Raw genomic sequence first — 26,716 nt, 5'->3', positions numbered from 1 at the left:
CCGCTGGTACTTACTTTGCTAACTTCTTAAAGCCAATGGCCCTCTTCTTGGTGGGCGTCCCGTTGACCCCTTTCCAGACGTGGGTGTTCCAGGGGTCCGGCTAGGAGGGAGAAGAGAGCAGCAGCTGATGGGCAATGCTCAGGGCTTGGAGAAATGCTCTAACCCCAGCTGAATCCCTCCGGTTGTGAACAGGAGGACTGGCTGGCATCTTCCCAGCCCTTCATCTCTCGTACAGGTCCCTGGAGACCCATGGGTTTCTCGGAGCACTTGGACAGAAAATTGTGGTATATAATAAAACCCTTGTGGCTTCCAACAGCATCTGGTCAAACGCCCTCTCACCTCTGAGACGAGCATTAACAGGCCACGAGGAACAAGAAGGGGAGAGGCGATGTGAGCACATCCTCCCCTCCCAGCCCACAGGTTTCTCTTTCTAAGAGGCCCTCTGGGAAGGGGAGGCAGCTGAAGCAAGAAACAAGAGCACAGAAGCTAATTCAGTGCCCTCGCAGGCGGCTGGCTGTAATCAGGGCCAGGAATCATCGGGGTTCCTGCTGGATTGGTTATAGAAATGAACAGACTGCTCCCGTTTTGTGATTGTTCCTTAAGGGCTCTTGACTAAAGGTCACATTGTGTGACAACCACCGGCGCAGGGGTGGTTGGCTAACGAGGGTGTGTTTGCTCAGGGCCCTTTTCCCCATGGTCTGAAGTGTTAAATACTCCAGCACCAGCATCTCAGCCTGCTGGGCAGGAGCCCCCCTCATCAAATCGTTGGATCCCCGGGCTGACAAGAGGCAGTCAGGCAAATCTGTAAACTGGGGAGAGGAGGGACGTGGTGGCTGGCAGGGCATTTCCCCAGCTACAAAGCAAAGAGCAGAATTAAGCCCTTGCAGAGGGATGAGCTTTGCTTAGTCCTGCTTGACCCAAGGGTTGGGCCCCGTAATTCCAAGGAGGGGCAAAAAGGCATAATTCTGGGAAAAACGGGAATATCAAGGGGGTCCTTATGCCGTGCTAGAGGAGACCATTTGTTGGACTCATTCATGGACTTCACTGCCTCGAGGGGCAGCTTGTTGAAGGCGTTGGGTGATGGGCACAGACAGTACCTGGTACTCGAAGGAGGGCGTGAGGCGGTAGTTGAGCATCTCCTGATGGAAGACCGGGGTGATGCTGCCCGACATCGGCGGGACGATCCACACCCAGTCAGCAGGGCAGCCCCCACGGCACCGGTACTCGTTCTCCATGTGCTTGATGAAGGACTCGGTGGCCGAGTGGTGATCCACGATGGTCACCTTGTCGCTCTGTCGGAGGGAGAAGGGAGCCAACAGCTGCAGGTTAATGCTCTCCAGGAGGCGAAAGCCAAACTGGTGGGGAGGACTCGGGCTGGGGAGCAGAGCTTGGGATGAAAATGCTCATCAAGTGCTCCACACAATGGACATAAATGCTACCAGTGACCACTGGCCATAAGTCCAGAGCTGAAGGATGCCTGGTTTTGCTTCCCAGTGATCACCTCCTTCCAAGGGCTCCCTCCCACGGCCCGACAGGACAGTCCAGGAGGTGACCCATGGTGGCTCTAACCCTGGCCTTCCCAAGTAGCACAGTCATCAAGCAGTGATTGTGGGGCAGATAGGCTGCCCTTGTCCTTCCTGGGGGCATGCTAGGGGATGGGCGTTCCTCCTGTTACTTGGCATGGGCTGAGCAAGGACCAAGAGGGCACGGATGAGCTGGATCCGTCCCCTGGGGAGCTTGTTCAGGGCTTGCAGGACTGAGGGATCAGTGCTGATCCTGCTCTGGGAAGGACTGCCACCTGCAGAAGCTGTGCTTCCAAGGACTCCTTTTGCTCCTCAGCATTTAAGTGCAAGAGTGGGGAGAACCTGGGCCAATTTGTGCCTCACAGGTGGGACAGAAGGGCTGGATCCTGCCCCCCAGGCACTCCCGCTGGCCCAGCAGAGCTCAGACACTGGTAGTGCCGTCTTTCCAACATCCAGGGCAGAGACATCATTAAATCTCCCTGCAGGCTCCTGGAACAGCTCAGAAGGAGGAAGGCAGGGCACAATTTCAGCGGAGTGCAGCAGCAGCCGCCGTCGTCCTTGTGCACAAGTCTCCATCGCTGTCCCACCCGGTCCCTGTGACCCAGACCCTGCAGCTCACCTACCTGGAAGCTGTACAGCACGGCGATGTTGATCTCCACCAGGGCTTGGTCCTTCCACAGCGAGGAGGTTTTCCTCATATCCAGATTCATTTTCTTGGCCACTTGCTGTGACAAAACGAGGCAGCAGGTGAAAATTTTACTGGCCGAGAACCAAGAATTGAAGATCTCTGCTTGGGGAGAGGGACCCAAAGGAGGGACCCAGGCTGGCACAAGACACGTGCAGGGCAGGGCAGCTGACCATTTTGCCTTCCTCTGTGAATATGGGGCCTGCCTCTTCCTCTCCTCGATGGATGTGGGCCCTCCACCTCCTGCACCCGCAGCTCCCCTCGTAGTGCTGCTTTCCCAACATTTTGAGAAGTCTCAGGGGTACTAAATAGGCACCACACTGACTTGTGAGCTACCAGCCGGCCCCTCAGCACCCAAAAAACCCTTGCCAGCCCACCGCACCCTTGGCTGTGTGGCTCCAGGAGAACGTAGCTGCTATCTGTAAGGGAAATCTGGGCATCCCCATCGCTGTCCCCGTGTCCTGCCTTGCTCTCCAGCACCTTCACTCACTGCCCACCTCGAGGAGATGGATTTACCTCCAGAATGTTGTAGCGAGAGTTGTCACAGTAGTCCCGGACCCCGATCTCTGTGCCCATGTACCAGCCGCTGAAGGGGCAGGCGGAGAACTCCAAGCCGCCGATCTCGAGGAGCATGTTGGACACGGCTGGCAAACCGTACCACTTCAGGCCCAGCTCCTTAAACCACTCAAACCTGCCAGGATATGACTGGGTCAGGCAATCTGCCAGCACCACCAGACCACCTAGAGAGCAGGTAACCCTGCTGCTGACCACCGGGACAAAGGACGTGTGAGAAGAAAGTTTCCTGAAGGTAATATCTCATATCTTATGGGGAGAGGGTGCTACATCAGGAATGTAACAGAGAAAAATCCTGGGAGACTTCAAGCAAAGGGAAACCAGCCCAGGGACAAGAACACAAGTTGATTTCCATCCCAGGGGAAGGAAGATCTGGAAGTGGGAGGGTAAAGCACCCGATACATGACAGGGAAGTCTAAGTAGAGATGGTTTAAGGTGAACCGAGAGGAGCTGAGCCCCACTGATCCCCTCTGACTTACTTGGGATGCCGGATGGGCACTTCCAGCACGAGCTCGGGGGGGATTTCAAAGAGCTCGGGGTCGTTGCCATTGGCTTGGAGGAGCAGGGGCAGGATGTCAAAGCGCCCGTGCGGTGCCTTCCACCCTTGCTGGATGCAGATCTACAGCCAAAACAACAGCGGGGTTAGAGGTCCCTGCAGGCCACCTGCCCTTTGGGTGCTGAGCAGTGTCTCCTAACAGCATCCCTGCTTGCCCTTTGGTCCAAGAGCTCATCTCCATCCAAACAAGCTATGGATGTGGTGGGATTGCCTGCCACAGCCAAGCCATGCACGGGAAGTTTTATTCCCAGGAAAACACCCAGGAGTGGGACAAATCCAGCAGGCAGGATGCACCCCACCTGAGCCAGCACCCTGGGGTGCTCAGAGCCACCCAGCCCCATGGTCGGTACCTCTGTCAGCTCCACGTTGGCGGGGTCTCCGAGGATGGAGCCGTCGGGCTGCTTGTAGCCAGCGTAGCGGATGAGCTGCGCGTTCCAGATGCGGAAGTCGTGCTTGCTGTCCGTCCGCTGCGGGAAGATGGTGATGGCAGATCTGCAAGGACAGGCAGCACCGTGAGCACCCGGGCTGTGACAGCACGGGGCAGGGGTCTCCAGAGGGATGGGGAAGTGTTGTGGGGTTAATGTGCAGCCCCTGCCTGCTGCCATCCTGAGCTCCTGACCGTCTGCTTGTGTCCTGAGCAAGCCCCTAACGTTTACTGTATTTTCTTCACTGGGAGAAGTTTTGGCCAGGTGCACTCTGGCTCTTTTTTGGAAGGAGCTGGGGAGTTTGCAGCAGTTCAGCTCCAGGCAGAAACTGGCTGCTAACATCAGGGTTCAGAGGGAGAAATGCAGGAAGGGTGAAATAATCAGATTATCTGCTCTTTGAGGTCCCACAGAGAGCAAGAACAGATATGCTCGGACCAGCAGGACACCCTCCCCGGACATCAGGTCCCTCTTGTGCTCCCTAGGACAGGGGCTGGTTACAGTGGCCCCGCCGGAGGAGACAATGCCAGCAGGACCCAGAGCCGGACTGACACATCCACAGCACTTTGGGCAGAAACCCTGGGGACTCCCCGGTGGCTCACCTGAGGTTCCCTTTGTTGGTGGCGTATTTGATGTGGTTGCAGATGTAATTGAACATCCCGTGGGCTGTGGTGCAGTCTCGGGCATCAAACACCTGGAACAGTGGAAGGGATGGTGGTGATGCTACAGGATTTGTGCTCCAGCTCCTAGGGCAGAGCCTGGCAGCAGGAACACAGCACAGGGAAAGTCCTAGAGGTCACCTTGGTCTGTTTGGGACCTAGAGCTCTATAATTATATGTTCCCTGCCTTTACAACATGTGGACATCTAATCCAGCTGCTCCTTCTGCTTTGGAGAGGGGATTGGTCTCCTGCCCAGGAAAAACTTCCCCAGCCCAGTGTTAACAACTGGCTGCTGTTGTTTCTGGCTCCTCCACCAGCTGTTCTGATTTCTATTATTCTGGGCAGACTGAAGGCTGAAATGGGAGAGGTGTGAGCCAGGACTGAGGGACACTGAGAGGGTGTGGAAACAGGAAAGAGGCTCAGCAGGAGGCTTGAAGGCAGCTTCTTGCAGAAATGGCTCCCCCAAGGCTCAGATGTGCCAAAAGAAGAGCTGAAGGCTGAGCTGGGAGCGGAGGAGGCCCAACCTCCTGGCCCTGCATGGTGCCCATGCCCAGCATGAAGCAGCCCCAAGAACTGCTGAGCAGCACCTGAGCCATGCTCTGGGTTACAAAGGGACATGTCACCTCCACACCAGGGGATTCCACTAGAGATCCCTAATTCAGATCCTACACACAGGCTTCCAGCTAGTCAAAAAGGCACCAAATCAAATTATCTCCTGCCATAGCATCTCTGTACCAAAGCTGAGTGTGTCCTGCTGCTGTTCTCCAGGCAAAGCTGCAGCTTTGGAAGCAGCGTGTGAGATATTGGAGCAGCATCTGGTTTGGGAAGATGTTCCCTAGGGCAGCAGATTCCAGTTGGCCTTGTTTCAGACACAGACACCTCTGTACACCTTCCCTCACAGATGCTTTTCCATCTCCTACTGCCTTCCCAAAGCTGTTGAGACGAGTGTGGCTGCCGTGTGCTGTGTTCCCTCAGGTGTCTGAAAAGTCAGATTTGCCTTTCCAAAACCCCAGGGCATCCTTTGGCAGCTCCGGTGCTCACCTGCAGCTTGGACCACTGAATCCTGCCCACGCAGCGGGCTGCATTTCGCCAGGCGTGCTTTGCTCCGTAGATCAGCTCTGTGTCCCGCAGCTGGTAGGTGTCAGTGGCTTCAATCTCCTTGGTCACCTCCTCCAGCCTTTCCATATGGGCCTTGGAGCCAGATCTGCAAGGGTGGGGAGCGGGGGAGATGGCATTCACCAACCTGGGTGGAGGGCAGGAAATCCTGAGGAAGCAGCCTGACTTTCTGTGACTTTCTCTGGCCGTTCTTACCTCTTTATGGAGGAGTAGTACTGGTCAATGAAGTCCTTAGCCAAGACGAGCACCTCCTCTTTCGTCCTGGTATCTTCCGACTTGCGGACGTGCTGGCTGGGGGTCATTACGGAGCCCATGCAGATCTGCTCGGTGCACGCGGTGGCCTGGTGGGACAGAAGGAGGCAAGCATGGCTTGGCTGTGTGAGCAGGGCTGGGGAAAGTCAGCGATTAGCTGCCCAGGAGTTGGTGGTGTCTTTGACAAACCGGGATATTTTCAGCCCTGTTCGTTTTCACACCTACCAGCACTGTTGTGTAAGACACCTCGAGCGTGTGCAGTCACCTCCTGCAACACCTGATGCAGATGATTGAGGCTCATTAAATCTCATCCCAGCTCAACATAAAGCCCTATATGCCTTTTCTTGCTCCTCCCAGGGGAGACTCCCCTCTCACCCAGCTTATCGCGCCAGAGGTTTGAAATTCAGACACTGCAGAAGATGAGGAGGCTGGCCTGAACTCATCCAGATCTGCATTTCTAAATTTCTAAATTTCCAATTTTCTAAAACCATCTTGGAAACACCGTGATCGGCTCAGTTACACCCAGACAACTTTCAGACAGCCCTACCAACCCCACTCACCATTGCCGTCTTGAGGTGCAGAGTGTCGTGAAGCACGGCGCCCGTCTCCCAGTTCTTGATTTTGACGAACCGCGGGCACTTGGAAGGGCTCCCGTTCACCGCGCTCTTGGTCGGGGACTGCCGCCCCGACGGCGGCGGCTGGACAACAGGGAAGGTTAGTATTTGTCAATGAAATACACACAAGGTTAATGTTTGTCAATTAAATACAGAAAAAGGGCCACAACAAGCAGCAGCATCTTCCATTAGTGAGTTACAAAACAGACAGCAGTGACTTAGGAGAACGCCACATTCAAGTTTCCCAGCGGAAGACTTATCTCTCCAAAATGTATTGGATGTATCTTTTTCAGGAGCATCACCTGCTCGGGTTTTACACATGCCAAGCCCAGCCTCACCAGTATGAGCCCTCTGAGACAGAGCTAACAACCAAGTGTTCCTCTGAGCAAGCCAAAGGCACGTCTCCTTTGATAACTACATTGGAAGAACGTCGGAATAAGGACGGATACATTACACAGGTGGGAGGGCTACTGAATTATGCATACTCGGATCACTTCGGGCTCAGCTCCGAGCCTCCAGCCCACCCCAATATCCTGCGTCAGGCTGGGCTCATCCAGCACATCTTGAAGGATATGCCAGCATACGGGAGAGGCTCGGCCAGCTTGTGCCGAGCAGAGCTGGCTGCACCTTCTGTCTGCAAGCTCTTCTATTTGCACATGTTTTCAGAAATGTTTTCAGATATCATCATATCCAATATGTGTGCTGCAACCCGCATTCCTCCACGCACTGGGAAGTTGCACGAGCAGCCAGTATCTGATGGTGTGCCACGGGGCATGAGATCCACGGTGGCCCTGGTAAACAGAGACACTTCTGGAATTACATCCTGTGTGTGGGTGTGCTTCATCCGCTGCCACTACAAAGGTATTGCTGGAGGTTTGGGGGGAATCCTGATCCCACACTGGATCACCTCGTCAGAACCCACTTGGATTTGATGCTGCTTAAAGGTTTGCATCTCTGCAGCATAGATCCTGACTTGGACGGGGTTTGGCTGTAACCTGCCTCAGGGATACTTGTAGCTTGTCTCCCTTTGTAATCTGTCTGCAAGGTGTGGTTTTTGTTTGTTTGTTTGTTTTTGTTTGTTTGTTTTCTCCTTCTTTTTTTTTCCTTCAGTTTCTCACTCCTTTGTGGTAGCCCTGCTTTGGGTCCTTGTCACCGTCGCAGCTCACAGAGCAGCAGCACCAGTGTAAATCTGGCATTACAGCCTTCCTCCCTGAAGGACCAGGTGGAGAACAGCCAGCGCATGGTGGAAGAGCCTCTTGTTTCAGAACAAGCTGCTTTGCTGATGGGCAAACACATCAGGGAAAGCCACAGGGGCCAGAAGGATGACAAAAAGAGATGAAATACAAGCACCACCACCAAACTTGCTCTTCCTCAGCAAGAAGAGATACTGAACCACCAGGGCAAAAGATTTCCATCCTCCCTCCCCAGATGCACCCTTGCCAGTGCGATGCCTGGGCTGACACCGACTCCTCTGTAGGATCTTCTTTGGTCCTCACAGTTCCCAAACTCTTACCTCCTCACCTTGCCTCCCCCAGACAGAAACCAGAAGTACCAGCTAAGACAGCAAGTGCTGGCTGCATCCAGAAAGAGCGTGTTATGGACCCAGATGTAGGAATGACCCCATCTGTGGGGCAAGCACGCACAGGGTGCAAGCTGGTGGAGGATGGATACTTAACAGATGGTCTACCTTCAAGCTCCCCGAAAGCTGCTCCCAGGCCTTTTTGGCTCTTCCCTGCAGGCACTGATGGAGTTTGCATCCTTGCTGAAACAAGGCTGCAGTGCTGGGGCAGGATGAAGCCCCAGGTGCCAGGGGCAGCTGAGGTGACACCACCTACGAGAAGCAGAAGCACCAAAACCCCACCACAGCTGCAGGGAGAGTAACACCCAGAAAAAACTGGGAAGGAGCCGTGTGTGCGTATGTATGCCTTCCTTGCACGGCATTACCGGAGCCAAATATTACCCCCGCTTCTCTCAGGGAGGCTGTGAGAGCTGCTTTCATGTTTTAATTAGGCAGCTGTGATATTAGTGACTCAAGAGTGGGACAAATGGAGGAGAGACTAACGGAGAAGTTGGGGCATGTGCGTAAGATGCAGGCATCTACAAGGCACTTATCGGTGGTGTGCAGCTTGAGAGATGTCTCCGACTCTTACAGAGGGAGGGGAGAAAGGCACCCAGCCCTGCCTGGGGGCAAGGTGCCTGGACTGCAGGTCCTCAGCCCTCCTCCTGCATCCCCGGGTGCCAAACACCACCCTGCCAAGATGCGTTGGCTATGGGGGACCCATTTTGGAGCACTTTGCTGGGTCGCAGGTCTGTTAGCCTGCTGACATTTCCTTCCAGACTGCCTGAACTCCAAACTGTGCTTTTTTTTTTTGTTTGTTTTGTTTTTATAAAGCTGTAAATCGTCCTTAAAGGCATGGAACTGCTGCGAGTCCCTTGCCCTGCTGCAGATGCATGCGCCTGCCCGCGTCGCCAACAAATCAATCTGTGCGGACTGAAATACGGCCGCAGGACGTGGGCTGGTGAAGTCACAGCATATCCCCATCCGCCGGGTCTGGGGCTCCTGGGAAACCAGCAGAGCACACTGTGTGATTTTGAAAAAAAATAATTAAAAAAAAAAAAAAAAGAAAAAAGAAAAACCAGACCCTGAGGAACGATTGAAGCCCGACCGGTCTTTCAGCACCTTATTACAAGCCTCGGTGAGCACTCCCCACCTGGCCAAGCGACTCCACCAAATCCTGCTTTAGAGAACAACGTGTATAAAGAGCTGCTGTTTGGCTTGGCTGGCCGCCGTGCTAACAGTATTTATTGCAGCTTGCGGGGAGTTCAGCGAAACGCCCGCTGCCCTTTCTTTCCTCCCGGCCGCAGGCATCCCCGGGGAAGGGCTGCGGGGAGCTGGGGAACGAGCCCTGCCTCCAGGGTTGGTGTGGGGATAAGAGGGATCAAAAGAAAGCCTGCACATCTAGCGGGGGGGTGGGGGGAAATAAAGAGTTTAATAACAGCTTAAGACCAGGGATTTTGGCAGCCCTAACACAGAGAGAAATTAAGCTCTGAACACAGAAGGTTATAAAGTGCTTATAGTAACAGACACGTACATGCACGGAGCTTAGCGAGGAGGCAGAAAGTCTGCATCTATCCAGGAAGGGACCAGAGCAGCGACCTGTCCCTGCTGGGGTGGGATCCGGAGAGCTGCTGCAGAGCTCTAACCTTGTGGAGGGACGTGGGGCTGCCCACGATGGCTCGCTGTCAGCTGCACCCATTTCCATGCGCCAGCATGGGCCAGTGACAGGTAATGCCGTCTGTGCTGGCTGGATGGAGATTGTCCCTGGCCACATCCAAGCACCCAGCCGGGTGGGTTACAGCCGTGCAGCAAGCCTGGCACGGTCAGGATCACCTCGGCCATGTCACCTTATGTGACCTCGCACCCTGCTCCTGGCTTTGCATCTTTCCAGTGCCTCTGAAATGGGAGAACTGGAAGAGCCACGACCCTGGAGGTGCTGCTGGGGATCAAGGTCAGGCTCAGCACCTGTGTGCCCGCTGCACCGGCTGCTGTGGTAGTCTGCATGTGGCAGGCAACGAGGAGCACTGCATGGGGTGGCAGCTCGTTGGGGCTGGGAAGAGGCATCAGCCCGAGGGATCTGCTGAGGGTGCTCCCGAGCTGAGGAAATATTGATTTTCTCGGAAATCTTCATGTGACCATGAAATCACTTTTCTCCCCTTCCCTGAAGAGTACAGCGTGATCCCGACAAGTAAGGTGGGGACACATACAAGAAAAACACATAGTCCCTGGATCGTTCCCCCATGTCCTGACCTGCTGCTGGTTAATCCCATCGGGGCGACGCACTTGGCCGCCCAGGCAGGGCCATGGTCACGGGTATCGTGTTTTCCCCAGGGGGATCCTGCCTTGTGTCTCTGGCTTGGCTACAAACAGGGAGCTAATCCATTTTTGGCAAGGAAGCCTGAGAATTTATGTCTGTGGAGCGTGAGGAGATGAAAAGGCGCAGTACAACATGTTATCTGAAGTGCTATGTTGAATTACCATCGCATAAATCAAAGCGACCTTAACGAGGCGGCTCAGATTTTTGCCACCAAAAGGGCCAATGGTCCCAAGGGAGGTTTTGGAGACATGGTCCCTGGCTACATTCGCGTTCCACCTTGGCTCCTTGGATGAGGAGCATCCTTCTCCAGTAATACGTGCCCTGCCTGAGTCCTGGGGAATTCAGCTCCTGGACCACATGGGCTCTGTGCACCATTGACCCCAGGTCTTGGGACCATGGGTCCTCAGGACAACCCGGGCAGTCCTTGCAGCCTCTCTGCAGTGTGAGAGCCCCCCAGGAGGGGTCCACACCCCACAACCCATCCCCACCCAATGCAGCACAAGCAATGGGCTCTTACCTGCTCCGCTTCAGAGTAGGGGTTGTTGAGGACCACGGGCGCGTTGCTCTTCCCCCACAGGTCACCCAAGACACGATCGTTCTCCATCTGAGCTGGCAAGGCTTTCTGTATCTTGTTTTCCCCTTCCCTGAAACTGAAGGGTTAAGAAGCACTGGGGTGAGCAGGCTGGGGACACGCAGTGGTGCCGGCCGCCGTCACTCCGGGTTCTGCTGGAGTCACTTCCCACAGGAGCAAAAACTCAGGCGTCCCACCAGGGGAGGGGAGGGAACGCTCTGCCTTGGCTAAGGCAATGAATCACTCCTGCGAGGGCAACCCAAGCACGACGGGCATTTTGTTGCATGGGGGAGCACTGTGCTGGCACAGCAACAAGAGCCCTGTGCCCTGCGTTCGGCCAGGGGACGTTGGCGTGCCCGGCTCCCAGCCTGGCACCCCAAAGCGAGACCACACCAGCCCCGGTGCTTGCTCTGTGGGGGTGACGTGCCAGGCACCCTGCCCCCCAAAATCAAGCTGGCTCCATCCAGAGCCCTGCAAAAGCAAGCAGAGAGGGGGGTGAAGGAGAGCCGTGCGCATTTCTAGCTGCAAAGCCTCACGGCAAAACCGGCTGGGTTTGCAGAGAGCAGGTTGGTGTTGATGAGTGGAGGAGAAGAATAAAAAAAAAAAAATAAAACACAAGGAAAAGTAGGCGCTCCCAGGAGGCAGAGGCAGCGCTCTCTCCTCTTCCTGACCTTTACAGATGCTGCAAATGCCGCCGTGTGTGAGCGGTTTTACCCGGGCGAATCTGTTCAAGCAAACAGACGGCTCGCCTACACGGAGTACATCTGTAAGGCTGGGGGACGAGGGTGTCCCTGGTGCTGGCTGCCCCTGCCTGCACAGTAAGACGGATGTAATGCAGGGAGCACAGCGTGTGCCGTGCACGTTGCGTCTGGGGAGCGTCCGCGGGATGTTAGCGAGGCTGCTAAATGCCATCCAAACAGGTGATGGAAAACCACTGCCATAAAAACCCGCATGAAGGAGAAAAACAAATGGGGTTTGGAGACTTGACACCCAGCGCACGCAGGCTGCAGCATCCAGGCTGAAGAGAAGGCTCCAAAAGCCCTGTGGATACTCTGGACCAGGTCCGGCACAGCAGCACCACTGCTTTGCCCTTGCTCAACAGCCCATCATCGAGCTAATGTGCTCTGGCAATGGCTTTGCTCCGGCTGTCACTTCTTAAAACTCTTCCAGATGCCCACTGGAGTTACTAATGAGCCTCCTCATTAACAACGGCAGGCTCTGGGCACTGACCAAAGCAGGATGCTCACGCTCGGGACATAATTCACAGCGGCACGGTATTCCTGACACCATCTCGAGGAGACACATACATACAAACAAATTCAGGCTTCAGGACCTCCCTCACCCTCAGCTCACGTCTTTAGCAGAATACTTCATTTAAGGGCTCTCTCTCTATGCTCTAACTTTTTATCATTTTTTTTTTCTGCGTTCACAGAGCGATGCTCACCTGCCACAGTATCACACCCAGGTCCTGGACATCTTCCCAACATTGGCTGCCTTAGGGTGGCCAACGTGGTGCAAGATAAGGGGTACAGGTGCCACAGGGCAGCTTGTACCCACAGTTGTACCCCCTGCTGCTTGGAGAAGAAAGCAATTCTGCACCGTGGCTGGTATGTGAAAGGCTGCCCATCAGATAAGGCACGGGGAAGCACAAACCATGCAGCCACAGCAGGTGTTGGGACCTTACTGCACGGCAGAGCACCTGGTGGCCACACTGGGGTGCAAGGTGTGGGGTTGTACACCCCATCAGCCCCATGCTTGCTTGCTGAGGGAGAAGAAAATGAGCTCTGCTAGCTGTCCTCCAACCCATGTGTAGGCTGCTCTAGATGCTGGGCTTTGATGCCATCCATGGGATGTGCACCACGGATTTGGGCATTGCTTCAGGGCCCGTGTCACTGCTTTCCCCTCCTGGCTGCCAACCGAAACCAGGTCCTCAGGAGACAAAGCTGCTGAGACCCCCGCTCACGTCCCTGCCCTGCCAGTCTCTGCCCTGGGGAGCCACGGCAGCCCCAGGAGATACAGCCCTGCTTTGCTCCACACAGTACTGGCACCAGTTTTGCCTTGGCCACTCTTGGTGTTGCTGGGGACCCCCACGAACCACACACCCTGCCCTCTGCCAGCCCACCAGGGGCTCCGGATGCATCCAGCCTACCTCCATCCCAGCAGCAAGGCAGCAACGTGAAAATGCAGCTCTTCCTTCCAAGGCAATCCCAAGACAAATCTGGCTCAACTCCCCAAGACAAGCCCAGCTACTGAACCTCCTGGAGAACACTTTTATTCCCACCGCTGCACGTTCCTGCTCTCTTGCCTTAAGTCCCATCATACCAAGGAGCACGGAGCTGGCCAACACAGAGCGCCTGGGCACAAAAAAATGATGGGCATGCACAACGCGTCTCTTGCAGCTGATGAGCCTCAATGTCCTGCTCTGTAACTGGTCCAAAACCCGAGGCACAAGCCCTAAATCTGTAAGGTGATGGAAGGAATCCCTCAGAGCCTGGGGCTGAGCAGAGGGAACCAGCCCCACGAGGGGTCACGGTGCCCCTCTGGCAGCACAGACTTTGCCTCTGTGCAAAGAGGTTTGGGCAGGCAGACCCCAGTGTGCCAGATATCCAGCAGGCACCTCCAAAATGACACCGAACGCATGCCTGCAGGCGCCTGGCAAGACTCGCTGCTTGCAGAAAGGTGTCTGCAAGCCCGTCTCAATGGGTGCCTGCCGGCACGAGGGAACCTCGGGGAGGAATCCATCAATCGGCAGCGGCCGCCGGAGGACGCGGCTGGGAGGCTGCAGGCGTAATCTCATTGTCTGCACACCAGCGAAGCTGTGAACGCTGGTACCTGTGCCAACGGCACAGAAAAAGACCAGATGCTCGAATTAAGTCATCGCCATCATTGGCGGCTTCGTGCATTAGAAGTAGGACGGGTTTGCTGGAGCCAGCCCCAAAAGCAAGAGGCACCGTCCCTGGGCACGGTGAGGTTCAGGCAGGCACTGGGGGTGGCTGCTCAGGACCTGGCACGTTTGCAAGTGGGACAGCACCGGGTTGCTCAGTGCTATTTAGGCTCGGCGGCAAGATTGTGCACAAGGCAGTGAGGTGCTGCCCCAGACAAAAAAAAAATAATTAAAAAAAATTAATAAGTGAAAGTGCTGCTGCAGCAAAGCCATCAGCTGAAGCTGGGGGTGCATTGCCTGCCTCTGCCCCGTGCAAGGAAGGCTCTGTCCCTGCAGCACTGCTGCTGTGTGCCCTGGCTGAGCTAGAGCAGACCTCCTTCGGATGCACACAAGTATCCGGCTCTTTCAGAGACAGAGGAGAGAAAAGCCCATTCAGAGCCACCACAGCCTCACCCCGTCCTAGCCCAGATGGGGGGGAGAAAAAATAAAAATAAACTCAATTGCTTCATTATACAAATATTTCCTGCCTGTTTCTTGCAATTGCCTTGTGTGAGAGCTCAGGCAGGAACAGGGTCTTTTGGGCCCGTTCTTTTCCTCTCTTGGCCCGGCTTCACAGCCGGCAGAAGAGCCATGGGGCGAGCCGCCCACGCGTGCACAGGATGGTCCTGGCGGGGCAGCCAAATTCCTACAGCCAGGCTCAGCCTCCGGACGTGTCTAAAAGCATTTAGCGATGGGTGAGCCGGCGGGGATGCTCCTCCTGCTGCTTCCTTCGGAGAAACCCTCCCAACTTACCCTTCAACCTGACCTGCACGCGTGGATCCAGAGCAGGTTTTTCGGAAGGGACCCCGCCTGTTTGTTCTGAAAGCAAAATTTGTTGCTTAAAAAAAAGGCAGAGGAATCCTGTCCTCCCCCATCCATGCAGCTTGCTGTCTCACCTCGGAAAGAGCATCTGGCTGTTTGGGAAAATGAGAGGCACCACTGTTTTCTTTTGACTAATTTGATGATGTTGCAGTGCTCGCAGTGATGAAGCAGAAAGGAAGTTGCTGAGAACAGCCCTTTGAGAAACGTCTCCAAAAGCTTTTCCGAAAAGGAAGGGGGGGAAAAAATAATAAATAAATATATGAGCAAAAAGAAATTCGTCACTCCACTCCTTTGAATTTGCTTGGCAGAAGGATCTCTCTGATTTCCCAGGCAGAGGAGAGAGGCACAACTTGCTGCTGCCATCCCCAGGGGGCAGTTTGGATGGAGCGAGGAAGACGCGGATGTCCACTGCTGCCAGGCTCCTCCAAGCCCTCATCCCAGCTCCTGGAAACCCTAAGCTGTGCTTGGGACCCTCGTGGGAAGCTCACCCATCAGCTGCAGGAGGGAAACACCTTGCTTTCTTTGTTTCCTCCCTCCTGGGTTGTCCTTGGGGATTGCAAGCATGAGCCAAACGCAGAAGGAATCACTTTGAAAGGCGGTTTGTGCTCCTCGCAGCAGGTGACTGCAGGAGCAGCAAGGCAAGAAATCCCTTCCTAAATGAGAAAGATGAATTCTGGCTGCACCGAAAAGAAGGGACAAAGCCAAACCGACAAGGATGTGGCGTGGCAGGAGTGTGGGGCTCACCCTCGTGAGGCCAGGGGCATCGCTGCGCTGTGCCCTCTGCAGGAACTGGGGATGGACGAGCCAAGCAGCCCCGGAGCGAGGCCGTGCTATGAAACACAAGGGTGCTAAACGTGGTGGAAGGGGCGCTGGCAGATAAAGACCTGGGAACAGATCCCGGTGCCCCAGCTGGTCCCAGCATCATTCGAGATGCTGCCAGTGTCAGATCCGACCCGCAGCTGTTGTCCTTGCCCCTTCCCAGCCATGCCCAAAGAGCACCAAAAGGATTTCAGCACCCAAAGGGCTTCAGCCTGAGCCCAGCCCAGGTCTGCCAGGGTCACTCAGTTGGGCTTGCTGGCTAGGACCAGGCACGAGGACGGGGTCTGTCCCCAGTGCTCACACGGCATTGGGGTGCAGCCCTCTAATCCCCAAAACACAAGTTGCCACCCCCACGTCTGGGTGCTGTCCCCACTGTTACACCTCGAAGTCCCCGAAGCGGTGCTGGGTCTCAGAGGGACAAGGACAGAAATGTGACACCCCGCTAGAAGGATGTTGAGGGGTCTTCAACGGGGTATTTTGGGGTGGAATATGCTGTTTTCAGGCACTAAACACCACTCTGGCTGAGCCTGATGGAGGTGGTGAGGAGGAAGAATCCGCGGAGGGAGAAGGGGAGGAAGAAGAGGGTTACTCACTGCCAAAGCTTCCTGCCTCAACGCTTTGAAAAATAACACGATAGATCCAGGGAACCTTTTCATTTCAGAGGTTTTAAAGTTTTGTGTCCAAGTACAGAATAATGAAGACATCAGAAATGCAAATGAAATGTTTTGAGCAACACAAAGAGATTTTGGCGGCGGCGAGGGAGGTGGGAGGAAGAGAATTTTCTCCTCGAGAACTGCAAAATTATGGGGTTTGTTCCAATGCAGGATGGAGCCTGAAACCCTGAAACCCTTCATAAACAGAACTCCTGCTCTCAGCACACTTCTCCCTCTCAGGGCTGCTGATGCTGCTTTTTGGCCCCCAAAGTGCCATGCTTCCATCACGCCGTTCATGTTACGGAACAGACCTGGGAAGAAAAACAAATACTGGCAACTTGGTGGGGGGAGAAGGAGGGAAAGATGGGACATGACAATCTCCCTAGAGCTCAGAGGGAAAAACAGACCTAGGTTAGCTGGCGGGGAGTGAATCAAACTCTATTTTTATTTTCTAGCCCACGGTGAGCCTCATGGCAGAAATGCCAGTTCTCATCATACCTTGCTCCCCACTTCCGTGCTCTGTTTTATGATCAACCTCTTGGCAGATGGTTTGAGCCATGGAGCAGACATTCTGCTATGTTCATGGCCAGTCCCATGGGCATGCACCATGTCCGCAGGGCACCTCACAGCCAGAAATCAGCAGGGAGCAAAAGCCAGGCCATGCAGGGGCAACATCCCCAGGGAGCACAGCCCCCGGGCACAGGGGATGGGGATGAAATGATTTTTTTCCCCAATGTAAACTTCACAGCTTCCAGTTTTTCTTGCAGGAAGCAAAATGGGCACCAGGTGCAATTTGAATCCCTTTCGGCCCACCTTGACCGAGAAGTGTTCGGCTGCTTGCGAATAACCTCAGCCTTGTGCCATCGCTTCGTGCCCTGGGAAAGCTGTCAAAGCTCTGCGAGCCCGACTGGCTTTGACAAATGCTGCTGGCGGTGAAGGTCAGCACCAGGCAAAGACGGAGACGGAGCAGGGTTGGACCCGAGACCAGCATCTTCACCTGGATCATGGTCAAGTGATCCGGGCTGGAGGTGTAAGGTTCAGCCCTGAGCGAGGATTTGAGCCCTCCTGATATTTAGGTAGAGCTCTGTTCCTGCTTTGATTGACCTCAGCTCTGCTTGGTTCCTCCAGCCTGGAGAAGTCCCAGCCTAGGGCACCAGAGCTGCATCAATCCGTCAAGGCTTGCTTATTTTTTTGGGCATTTCTTTGGCATCGAGCACCGCAGTCTCCGCGGTGATCCGCTCCCTGTCGCTCCCTGACCTTTCTGCACTTCTCCAGACCAAGAAAACTCTCCCTCTAGAAGACCTTCACCATGCCCCAGCTCTGTCTGAGACCAAACGGAGGAAATAAATCATCTACAGCACGTCTCAGGAGTGGGAGAGGCGGCTGAGCAGCGCCCTTTCCCCTGCAGAGCAGCCTCCAACACATCCTCCCGCAGCGCATCCCCTTCCCCGCTCCCCCCGAGCACCCCGGTCCTCTCCCTCACGGAGCCCTACTCCAAGAGCCAGGCTGCAGCTTTTCATCAGGCAGAAGATTGAAGGCTAATTTTGCTCAAAAAGTGGATTTTCAATTCCAAGCCACTTTTATAAATATATATCTAAGATATTGAAAAATAAAGTGAGTCGAGCTTTGGTGAAGTACCCACTTTGCTGATTTTTTTGTTGTTGTTGTTGGTTTGAGATCCTTCAGTTTAAGTGAATTTAAACTGTTTCTGTGTAATCTCTTGAAGAGCAGAAGAGATCCCTCTAAGGAAAAAACACCTTTTTCATCTCTCCTCAAGCCAGAACAGAATTTCCTTGGCGAGCCTGCAGCTGCTGGGCTGGGAAGAGGGACAGGAGAGCGAGGCTGCACCTTGTAGCAGGGCTTGGGACCGTGCTCCCCCAGGGCTTCTGAGCTTCTTGCAATGCACAATGAGCACTCCAGGGAGTGTATTTATGGGGTGAGAGGGAGAGCACTGGCCAGAAATGCTCAGATGGCCACAAAAATATTTTTTCCCCAGTTTTTGCATAGCACAAACCGCACGTCTCTGGTGCTGGATGCAGCGTACGGGGCCCCAAAATGTGCGTGGCAGGGGAAATGCTGCCCTGTCCCATTGCCCATCCCAAACCTCTGCCGGCATGGGGCAGAGCAGATGTGTCCTGCCTCACTGTGACAGCCCCAACACGCTTTGAGCAGCCGCGTCCTCCGCATGGAAAACGCACGGTGTGGGTGAGCAGAAGCAACAACAAAACCACCACAAATAAAGAAGGAGATGAAAAGCCTACATTGGATGTGGTGGGAGCAACCTTCTTCTGATTAAAAAAAATGAATCCCTTTTCAAAATCTGTTTTGTAAACAGCTTTTTTCCCCTCCCTAAGGAAGCAAGGAAACTTGAAGCTACAAATCCTACTGCCACCAAACCTAGGTCGTAGCTCCAGCAAACCCTCCTGCCCAAGCCTCCCGGTGGTCCCATCCCGTCAATAAATGAGGGCAGGCACCGCATGCTACGGCACTTGGCACGGCCCTAACGTGTTCAGGGACTCGGGGAAAGTGACAGGAAAAAGCAAAGTATCATTGCTAATACGTGGCCAGGAGGCAAGAGAGCTGTTATGGAAAAATCACTACCGAAAACCCGAAGCACCACGGGGAGATGCGCCGCGTCCCCCCATAAACACCCCTGGGGAAACATCGAGGAGGGGAAGGATGTCACTGCGTGCACGGCCCTGTGCAGGGCAGGCAGCAAAGATGCAGCCCCCAGCTCCATCCCCCCGACTTCACCCTCCTCAAGAAGCCACGGGGTGAGTGTCCGAATGTCCCCACCCTTGTCACACACATACACGTACTGAAATTATTAACTAGATCGAGAAGCAGGGGAAGAACACGCAGCTCTGCTGTCGTGTTTCGGCAACTGGTGGTGGTTTCTGAGCTCTCGGAGGGAAACCTGTCCCCTTCCCTCTGCCCCGAGCACGGCAGCACCCAGGGCAGGTCCCGCTGCCCACATGGAGCTGCCCTGGCTTCAGCAGGAGCTGGGAAGGAGCTCTCCGTATCCCTCCCGAAGCCAGAGCCCTGTTAACAAATGACACAGAAGGTGCTGAGAGCCATTTCTCTCCTCCTGCCGCTCTGACCTTCCCTCTCCCTGCCATTAATCAATAGCAGATTTCAACCGGAGGGCTCCGGAGCAGAGCAGCCAGGACAGCCTGTACCACGAGTCTTTTTTGCCAAGGGAAAACCGAGGCACAGGGTCTCGTTTAACACTGGCAACCTCTGAGACTGAGAAAATGGAACAGAAAAAATCCCCAGCCCGTGGTCCCCACATCGCACATCAGATCAGCTTTTCCATTCCTGACCTGCTCCCAAATTTTCATTTCTTTTGTCTTCCCCTCACCAGCCTCACCCTACTCTTCTCATACCCCTTCCTCTCCCATCTCCATCCTGCCCCGTTACGCGGCAATTTCTGGACAGATGCTCCCTGGCCCCGCAACATGCCACGGTGAGTGACCAAAACTGGCACATTTCAACAAAACTTTTAAAAAATATATATAAATTATATATATATGTAGGGACCTACCAGTCTACCTGGACTTCTATATCTCTTGTCTCTACCTTGCAGGGCGCATCTCCATCGCCGTCCTTACTGCTGCTCTTCAGGAGATCCAGGACGGGCTCGATCTCTTTGAGCAGCTCGTTGTCTTCCACGCCGCCATTGAGGCACAGGTGGCTGCAGGCACTGTCCTTCCCCTTGCCACCGTCCTGCCCCTTGGGGCTGGGAACGACCCCGTTCACGTGGACCATTGGCTCCTCTCGCCCCGTCTCCCTGGTCCACAGGGAGCCCATGGTGCGGGCGGCTGCTGGCAGCGGCTGCTCCTTGCCCTGGAGGTTTGGGTTGGATAGATCGACCCCCTTTGGCGTCGGGCACAGGGGTCTGGTGACACGGATGGTTTTCGGCGTCCCGTCGCCGGCAAAAGTGGTCTCCAGGTGCGTGGTGAAGCCCTCGGGGCCCCGCAGGATGAGGACCACGTAGGTCTCGGAGGCGATGCTTCTCAGTATCTCCAGCGCAGCCTCATAGCTCATGTCCACCAGGGGCCTGCCATTGACGGCTAAAATGATGTCCCCAGCCTGGATGAGGCCGCTCTGCTCGGCGGCTCCTCCCCGGATCAGGTCGGAGACGATGACGGGCGGCTTGCTGACGCGCTCCTTCACCAGGAAGCCCAGGCCCCCCACTTTGCGTTTGAAGAGCCTCACCGAGATGACGTTGGGCTGTATCTGCTGCACGCTGAACGCGCCCTCTTCCATGGCAGCCTGCGTCACCAGCCTGCAGGCCAGGAGCTCGACACTCGCTGAGTGCTGAGATTTGGGGAGCTGGGGGTGGGTTAGGCTCTTACGTGCCTTGTCTCACTGCAAAACACCTCTGGGCTTCAGCTCCAGGCTGGCTTTCTGCAGCATCCTCATCCCGGTCTCACCGGGAGAAAGAAGCAAGGCGAAGGGTAGGGTGGGCAGCTCCAGGCATCACTCACCGAGCAGGGGCCGGGGGGTTCGACATGCCGGCTTCGAGTCAGCCTCTGGTCCTGGGGGCTTGGAGGAAGCCCAAGTGCTACACGAGCATCCCCACGGGTTATTCAGACTGCAGGCAGGCCACAACAAGCTGCTTTATCTAGAGGAGGAAAAGACAACAAAGGAGAGAGAAAGAAGTGACGTGGGGTGGGCGCAAAGTGCCACGGGTGCCCACGTGCATCAGCCTGTCCCCGCAGATGTCACCCCCTGGGTGCCTTTGGAGCCAGGCTGCAGCCTCGTGTGGCCCCGGGCTCCCTTTCCTCCACTCCCCTTGCAAAAATAAAATAATAAAAAAAAATCAGCACCATCTGTTCAGCAGGGGATGCAAAAGGCATTGATAAAGGGAGTGCTGGGAAGGGGCCGTGGGACAGCCCTGCTCCAACCTCTCCCTGCTTCGGTTTGGGCACAAACACATGAGCGAGTTGCACGAGCCAGAGTTTATGGTGCTCAGTGTGGTGCTCAGCAGGGCATCCTGCTGCTCATCTGCCTGCACTTTGCACAGTCCCCAACCTGATGCTTGAGATGGGTCAGGGTGAGTTGGATGCTCCCTGCCCAGAACGAACCCAGTTCCATGGGCACCTTCCCACCGAGCCCCTTTCACTGCATTGGGAGAATGAGCAGCAGCCAGCAGCAGACCGAGGCAGGAGAGGACAGCCAGCTCCTCTTACCGGGGTTGCTCCGAGTTATTTACACTGACAAGTGCTTTTAAGCCTGGCTGAAGGGCTTACAGCCTCAGCTCCTCCTCTCCTGTGTCCCAACCCCAGCACGGGGGTGCAGATGCTCAGCTGGGCTCCCCCCGTGCCCAGTTCTGCACAGCTCCCAAACCAACCGGTGGGAAGTCATCTGGAGGCGAAGCAGGGAGTTCAGCTGGCCCTCGGGGGACCCTGAGCATCTGAGCATGACTTTCTACAGCACCCGGGTGGCTTGGGGAGCTGCGGGTCGTTGCCTCCTGATGGGGCTGTGTGCTTGCGCCGGGTAACGTCAGCTCCCAAACCCTCTCTGCATTCCCTGCACACTTCTGAGGTGCCCCGGGGAACGTTTTGCTGTGGGGCTGTGCATTTAGCAGCAAGCTGAAATGCAGATGCCTTCTTTTTTTCTTTTTAAATCTCGATTTTGGGGAGAAAATGGAGGGTACTAGGTCTGCAATTGAAAGTACCAACATGCCAAATCAGTCCAAATCAGTCTGCTGTCCCCCAGAATATCACATTCAGGGGGTTTGCACCTTCGAGCACCCCACACCAAGCACCCCGTGCCCCATGGGGACCTCAGGACGCAGCTGCAGGCTCAGCAGGGCTGATCTCCACAAAGCCATGGGCTGAGCTCCAGCACCCGGCTGGGAAAAAACAGGGATCTGAGCAGCAGGGCAGTGCCACCAGCCCCGGCACTAACTCACTCGGGCATTTTAATCCGCGTGTGACGAAGGCTGCTGACCCCAGAGAGGCTCTTTACAGGCAAGTAGAGAACAAAGCAGAGACCCGTAACCCCATGTGAAGGATTTAATCCCCATTGCCCGTCTGATATTGCCCAGCACCTCCATCTGAGATCCATCAGCACCACTGAGGGTGCCCGATGAACCAGCTGAGTGTCCCTCAAGGGGCTCCTTGTCCCCATGCAGGTTCTTGTTCTCCATCCTCCCACTGCCACCAGCATGCAGTAGGGTCCCTGCACACCCCAGCCCCACATCCCCTGTGCAGAGGAGGTCACCACTACCCCACCACCACGCAGGATTTGTTCCCTATGCGATGCAAGAACAAACAAGGCTTTGGGAGCCACGTGAGTACCACGCGACGTGGGACCACCAGCTTCCCTGGCAGGGGAAAACCCTGTTATTTGCTCTGCATTAGTCACTGGCTCCATGATGCTCACAAACCCGATGCAGCCGGCTGTGTCCGTGTTTGCAACAAGCCCAGCACCAGACCCATGGTGCCATACCCTCTGCAAGCAGACCTGTTGCAGCTGAGCCCCCCAAGACCCAGCACGCACTGCTGACAGTCCCCAAGGCACCCAGAAACCCCGAGGACCTTTCCAACACTCCCAGGAGCCAGAGCAAGGGGAAAAGTCACCGTGCTGCAAGTCAGCCTGTCAGCACACACAGTGCCAGTGTTTTCCTGGACACCCATTAGAGGCTGTGTCTCATCTGAGTGTTTGTGCTGCCAGCTGCAAACCAGCATCACCAGCGATCCCAGCCAGCACCGGCTGCCTCCAGCCTGCAAAACCCCCCCGGGAGCGATGGCACTGCTGGGTGCACACCTCTCCCCACCCAGAAGCCCACCGACGGCATTCCTTGATAGTAGGAAGAGAAGGAAAAAAGGAGATGAAAGGAGAGACCTTTCAGCCAGCTCGGGGTGAGCACCAGCATCCCCTGTACAGACAAGAGGGTGCCTCGCTCCCCCACCTTGCACGCTCCCACCCACGTGTGATCAGAGGCTGTCAGCTCCCACCAGCTGCGGGCTCTGCATCAGCAAGTCCCCAGAAAGCCAGGGAAGGGCATCACCTGCCTGCTCAGGGTTTTTATTCCCCTTCAAACTCACGCCTTCTTTCTCCTTTTGCTCTTGCCCAGAGTAAGGAAGATGAGAGGGCGGAGAGGCAGGAGGGCAGGCGAGGAGGAGCAGGACAACCTGTCTTTACACCCCCAACTCTCCAGCTCCCCTAGGGAGGAGCTGGACGAGCATTTCCCAGCTACAACACCTTGCACCATCAAAGCTGCGGGGAGATGCTGTCTGCTGGCAGTGCGGGTGCCTGGGCGCAGCTCTCCCTACAAGCATCATTAGCAGCCTGATTTATGAACCCAAGGGCAGCAGCACGTTTGTCAGGTTGTAGATTTAAAGCTACCGGCTGTCACGTCCTACTCCTTAGAACTGGTGCAGCGAGCAGCGTGTCGCTGCGGGTGAGCACTACTCGCATGGAAATGCTTATTTCAGCCTGGAAAGGGAGCTGAGGAGGGGATGATGCCACAGGCAGAGCCGGGCTCACTCCCTGCTGAGCCAGCCCCATGTATTAAGCACCCACAGCCAGTGTGGTCCAGCTCTCTGCCTCAGTTTCCCTCCCCTTCCAAAACATAAAACAGAGGGAAAACAACCCAAATTACCAAAGAGCAGCAAACCCTGCAGAGCTGCAAGCTTCCAACACTTCCGACCAGCATCACCAAAACACTCTCTCCTGTCTCAACACGCTCCCATGCTGATGAGATTTGTTTCACAAGTGTGACCCAGCGCAGGACATGGCACAGCACGTGTGCCCCCGCGGTGGCACTGATGGCACTTGGCAGCTTTGAGGGCATTTGCTTAAGGACCAACAATCCTCATGCCAATAGAGAAAAATGTTCTGAGCCGCCAGACAAGGTTCCTAGCAAGAAACCACATTACACGTACGTTAATTGGGTGATTCGATTTCAGAATATGGGCAGAGGAGAAATCCATCCTCTGCCCTTAGCACGATCTCTCCCCCATCGCAGGCACAGGCAGCCCCCAGGTGTGGGCACCGGCGTGCCCCTGCCCTCACAATTTGATTCCGAGCCTTGTCTCTCGTAGATCTTCACCACAGTAATGGCTTACATTTCTACGTGCCAGCTTTAAATGGACACCATTGTCTTATTTAATTAGTTTTCGTGGGATTTATGCCGCTCCACGAAGAACCCCAGGGCTGATGGATTTATGCCCATTTAATTTTTACAACCCGTGGAGCGTCAGTGACTCTGATGAGGAGCAATGGGACGCAACATATGCACAGTTACTGTAAACCGGCATGTTTGTGCATCTGAAAATGGAGCATTAAAGTGATTCACTGGCAGGCAGCTCGCTCATGCCAGCACTTCTGCGCTCGACTCCCGTTCGGCTCAGACCGGCGCCGCGATGTATGTGTGTGCGTGGCCTCTCCATCCCCAGCACACAGACGGTTTCCCCCAGCTATCTCCATTTATCCACCTCCCACCGACCTCGCTGATGACCTCCTGGGAAGGAGTGAACGCTCCCTCCTGCCCAGCTCCACTTATCCTTCCCATGCTTCTCCTTCCCAATCTGTGCACGAGGCTGGGAAGTGGCCGTTTCGCCTGGGCCACCATATTTCCTTCACCTACCCGACAAAGTTGATTTACACCTAGGTGTGAATTGAATAAAAGAAGCCTTTTGACACCTGCACCATGACTTCGTGGTAGTGCCCAGCTCCAGGTGATGCTGCAGGGCTTTGTGACGGGGAAAGCAAAATGTTATGTTTGCTCATCAGCCAGGCTGAAGCTCACAGCCTTCAGGCAGCACAGCCCCAAATCCTCCTGACCCACCCATTTATGTGGCAGCTGGCACAAGGTTTTGTGCCCGTATGAATTTCCGTTCTCATCCCAACCATCCCTCTATGGGGGAATTCAGCAGCTGAGCAAAGCCCGGTCCTGCCTGCACATCATCCTCATCGTGGTCATCTCGGTGCCGAAACTTCACCGGGATTCAGCACTGCACCCGTGCCCCTGCCCCACCTGGAGCCGACCACAGCCTGCAAGGCAAGCGGTTTTAATGTTGCCAAGACAACTGTGTTGACAAAATTCCCTTTTTTTAGATGACGGAAACAGGGTTTTGTTTTAATTTAGAGTTCAAGGCTGAGCATATTTCAGCAACACGACTGCCGCTTCTATTTTACTGTTTGGTGCAATATTTTCTTGGCGCCTGCGGTGTGCGCTGAAACAAGAGTTTAGATAAAACCGTCAGTCCTGCCACTAACCCCGTCTCAAACTGATGTTCCTATTAGGGCTCGGCCCATCTGTAAAACATAAATTTCACTGCGATCAATTTGCCGAGAGGACTGGAGTTACACCAGTGATTCCGCTTTGACAAATGAGAGCCGTGTTAACACAACGACGCTTCGCCCCAAATGACAAAATAGGTAGATGGGAAATAAATGAGAAAACGCCGTGTGATGGATGGCCTTGAAACCCAATCCCAGCACGAGAGAGGAGTCGCGGCTCCATTTAGAAAAAGAGAAAAAGGGAATTTAAGATCGCAGCAGGTTGGCTCGAGCTGTAATAGCTCCGGAGCCGCCAGCCGGCATCAATAACGCCCGTGGCAGAGCGCGCGCCTCGGAGGCATTGCAGGAGTTCGGCTCCAGGCTCGGCACAGCTCTGCTCCCGTCCCCTCCTTCACTGCTCCCCCAAATCCCTCCAGCACCACGTTACGTTTCCCTGCTGTACCGAGGGAAGCAGCCCGATCAGGGCGATAAATGGCAATAAGCCTTATCATCACCGACTTCCACCACCAGTGACTCACGTCACTATTTAAGACTCTCAGAAAATACTAGGCTCCTCAATCCTGCTGCCTCTTTCCAGCAGCCAGAGGTGCAGGAGATCCAGGGGTGCAGCTCCCTGATGCTTTTCAGCCCCTTCGAGGAGCTGAGGCCGATCCCTTGCTCCTGCTCTGTGCCAGCATCCCCTGTGCCCACACCAAGGCAGAGCATTCCCGGCCGCTTTCCTGCGGGTTTTGCCTTCGCACTTGTTGCCATAGCACCACCAGCAGTGACAAAGTTCTCCTGGGACCTGTTCCTTGTCCCACGGAGGGCTCTAATTCGGGCAGGAGCAGGGTGGGGGGAAGTGGAGTTTTTGGCTTCCTAAATTTTGCTGCAGGTGCTGCCGGAGGGAGCACCTCCGGCTGTTTAATAGAGGCAGTGACAGCCCCACACTGCACACTGTGCTGGGGCTCCTGGATAGAGCCCTGCTTGGGGCAGGTCACAAGTGCACGAGGAGAGGGTGGAAATGGCCCTGATGCTCCTCAGTCCCTGATGCTTCTCTCATGGGGCAGCCCTGTGCCGGTGATGCTGCTTTTGGCTGAAGCACCCCAGCAGGACCAGGGCCCCCAGCTGAGACCTGCCACTGCTGCTTTGACGGTTTTGGTGAGCCCTGCTCTGCAAACACGACTCTCACGGCAAGAACGGGCTGTGTGCTTCCAGCAGGTCTGAAATCATAAGCCCGAGAGCCTGCAAAATGGGATTAAGACAAGCCTGCCCTGAAAGGGTACTGCAGGATCTCGTAAGGCATTTCTGAATTGTCATGTAAAAGAGGAGCTATAGAAGGAGTTGCATTAGCATAAATACCTCCAGTTTTATCTACACGCATGCAGTGCTTGCAGGCTTCCACGCTCTGTGTATTG

The 26,716-nt window shown here is 55.1% G+C and overlaps 1 protein-coding gene across 2 annotated transcripts in view; it reads right to left on the bottom strand.

Annotated features, from left to right (window-relative positions):
* NOS1 (nitric oxide synthase 1) overlaps positions 1-20,686 on the bottom strand; it is a 33,601-nt gene extending 12,915 nt beyond the window's left edge. For both annotated transcript variants that reach the window (XM_032199303.1, XM_032199304.1), the window contains exons 1-12: positions 19,609-20,686; positions 10,794-10,926; positions 6,348-6,485; positions 5,731-5,876; positions 5,461-5,623; positions 4,362-4,453; positions 3,688-3,829; positions 3,261-3,400; positions 2,725-2,899; positions 2,147-2,248; positions 1,098-1,292; positions 15-100 (exon numbers count right to left, since the gene is read on the bottom strand). In XM_032199303.1, the coding sequence (XP_032055194.1) occupies positions 15-100; positions 1,098-1,292; positions 2,147-2,248; positions 2,725-2,899; positions 3,261-3,400; positions 3,688-3,829; positions 4,362-4,453; positions 5,461-5,623; positions 5,731-5,876; positions 6,348-6,485; positions 10,794-10,926; positions 19,609-20,333 (2,237 nt within the window). In that variant the 5' untranslated portion in view covers positions 20,334-20,686. The remainder of the gene's footprint in view (positions 1-14; positions 101-1,097; positions 1,293-2,146; positions 2,249-2,724; positions 2,900-3,260; positions 3,401-3,687; positions 3,830-4,361; positions 4,454-5,460; positions 5,624-5,730; positions 5,877-6,347; positions 6,486-10,793; positions 10,927-19,608) is intronic.
* Between the last annotated feature and the right edge of the window lie 6,030 nt (positions 20,687-26,716).

Source organism: Aythya fuligula, chromosome 17 (assembly GCF_009819795.1).
Source record: "Aythya fuligula isolate bAytFul2 chromosome 17, bAytFul2.pri, whole genome shotgun sequence".
NCBI classification, from domain to species: Eukaryota; Metazoa; Chordata; class Aves; order Anseriformes; family Anatidae; genus Aythya; species Aythya fuligula.
The sequence above is the reverse complement of the archived record's forward strand: the minus strand, read 5'-3'. Positions and strand labels throughout refer to the sequence as shown.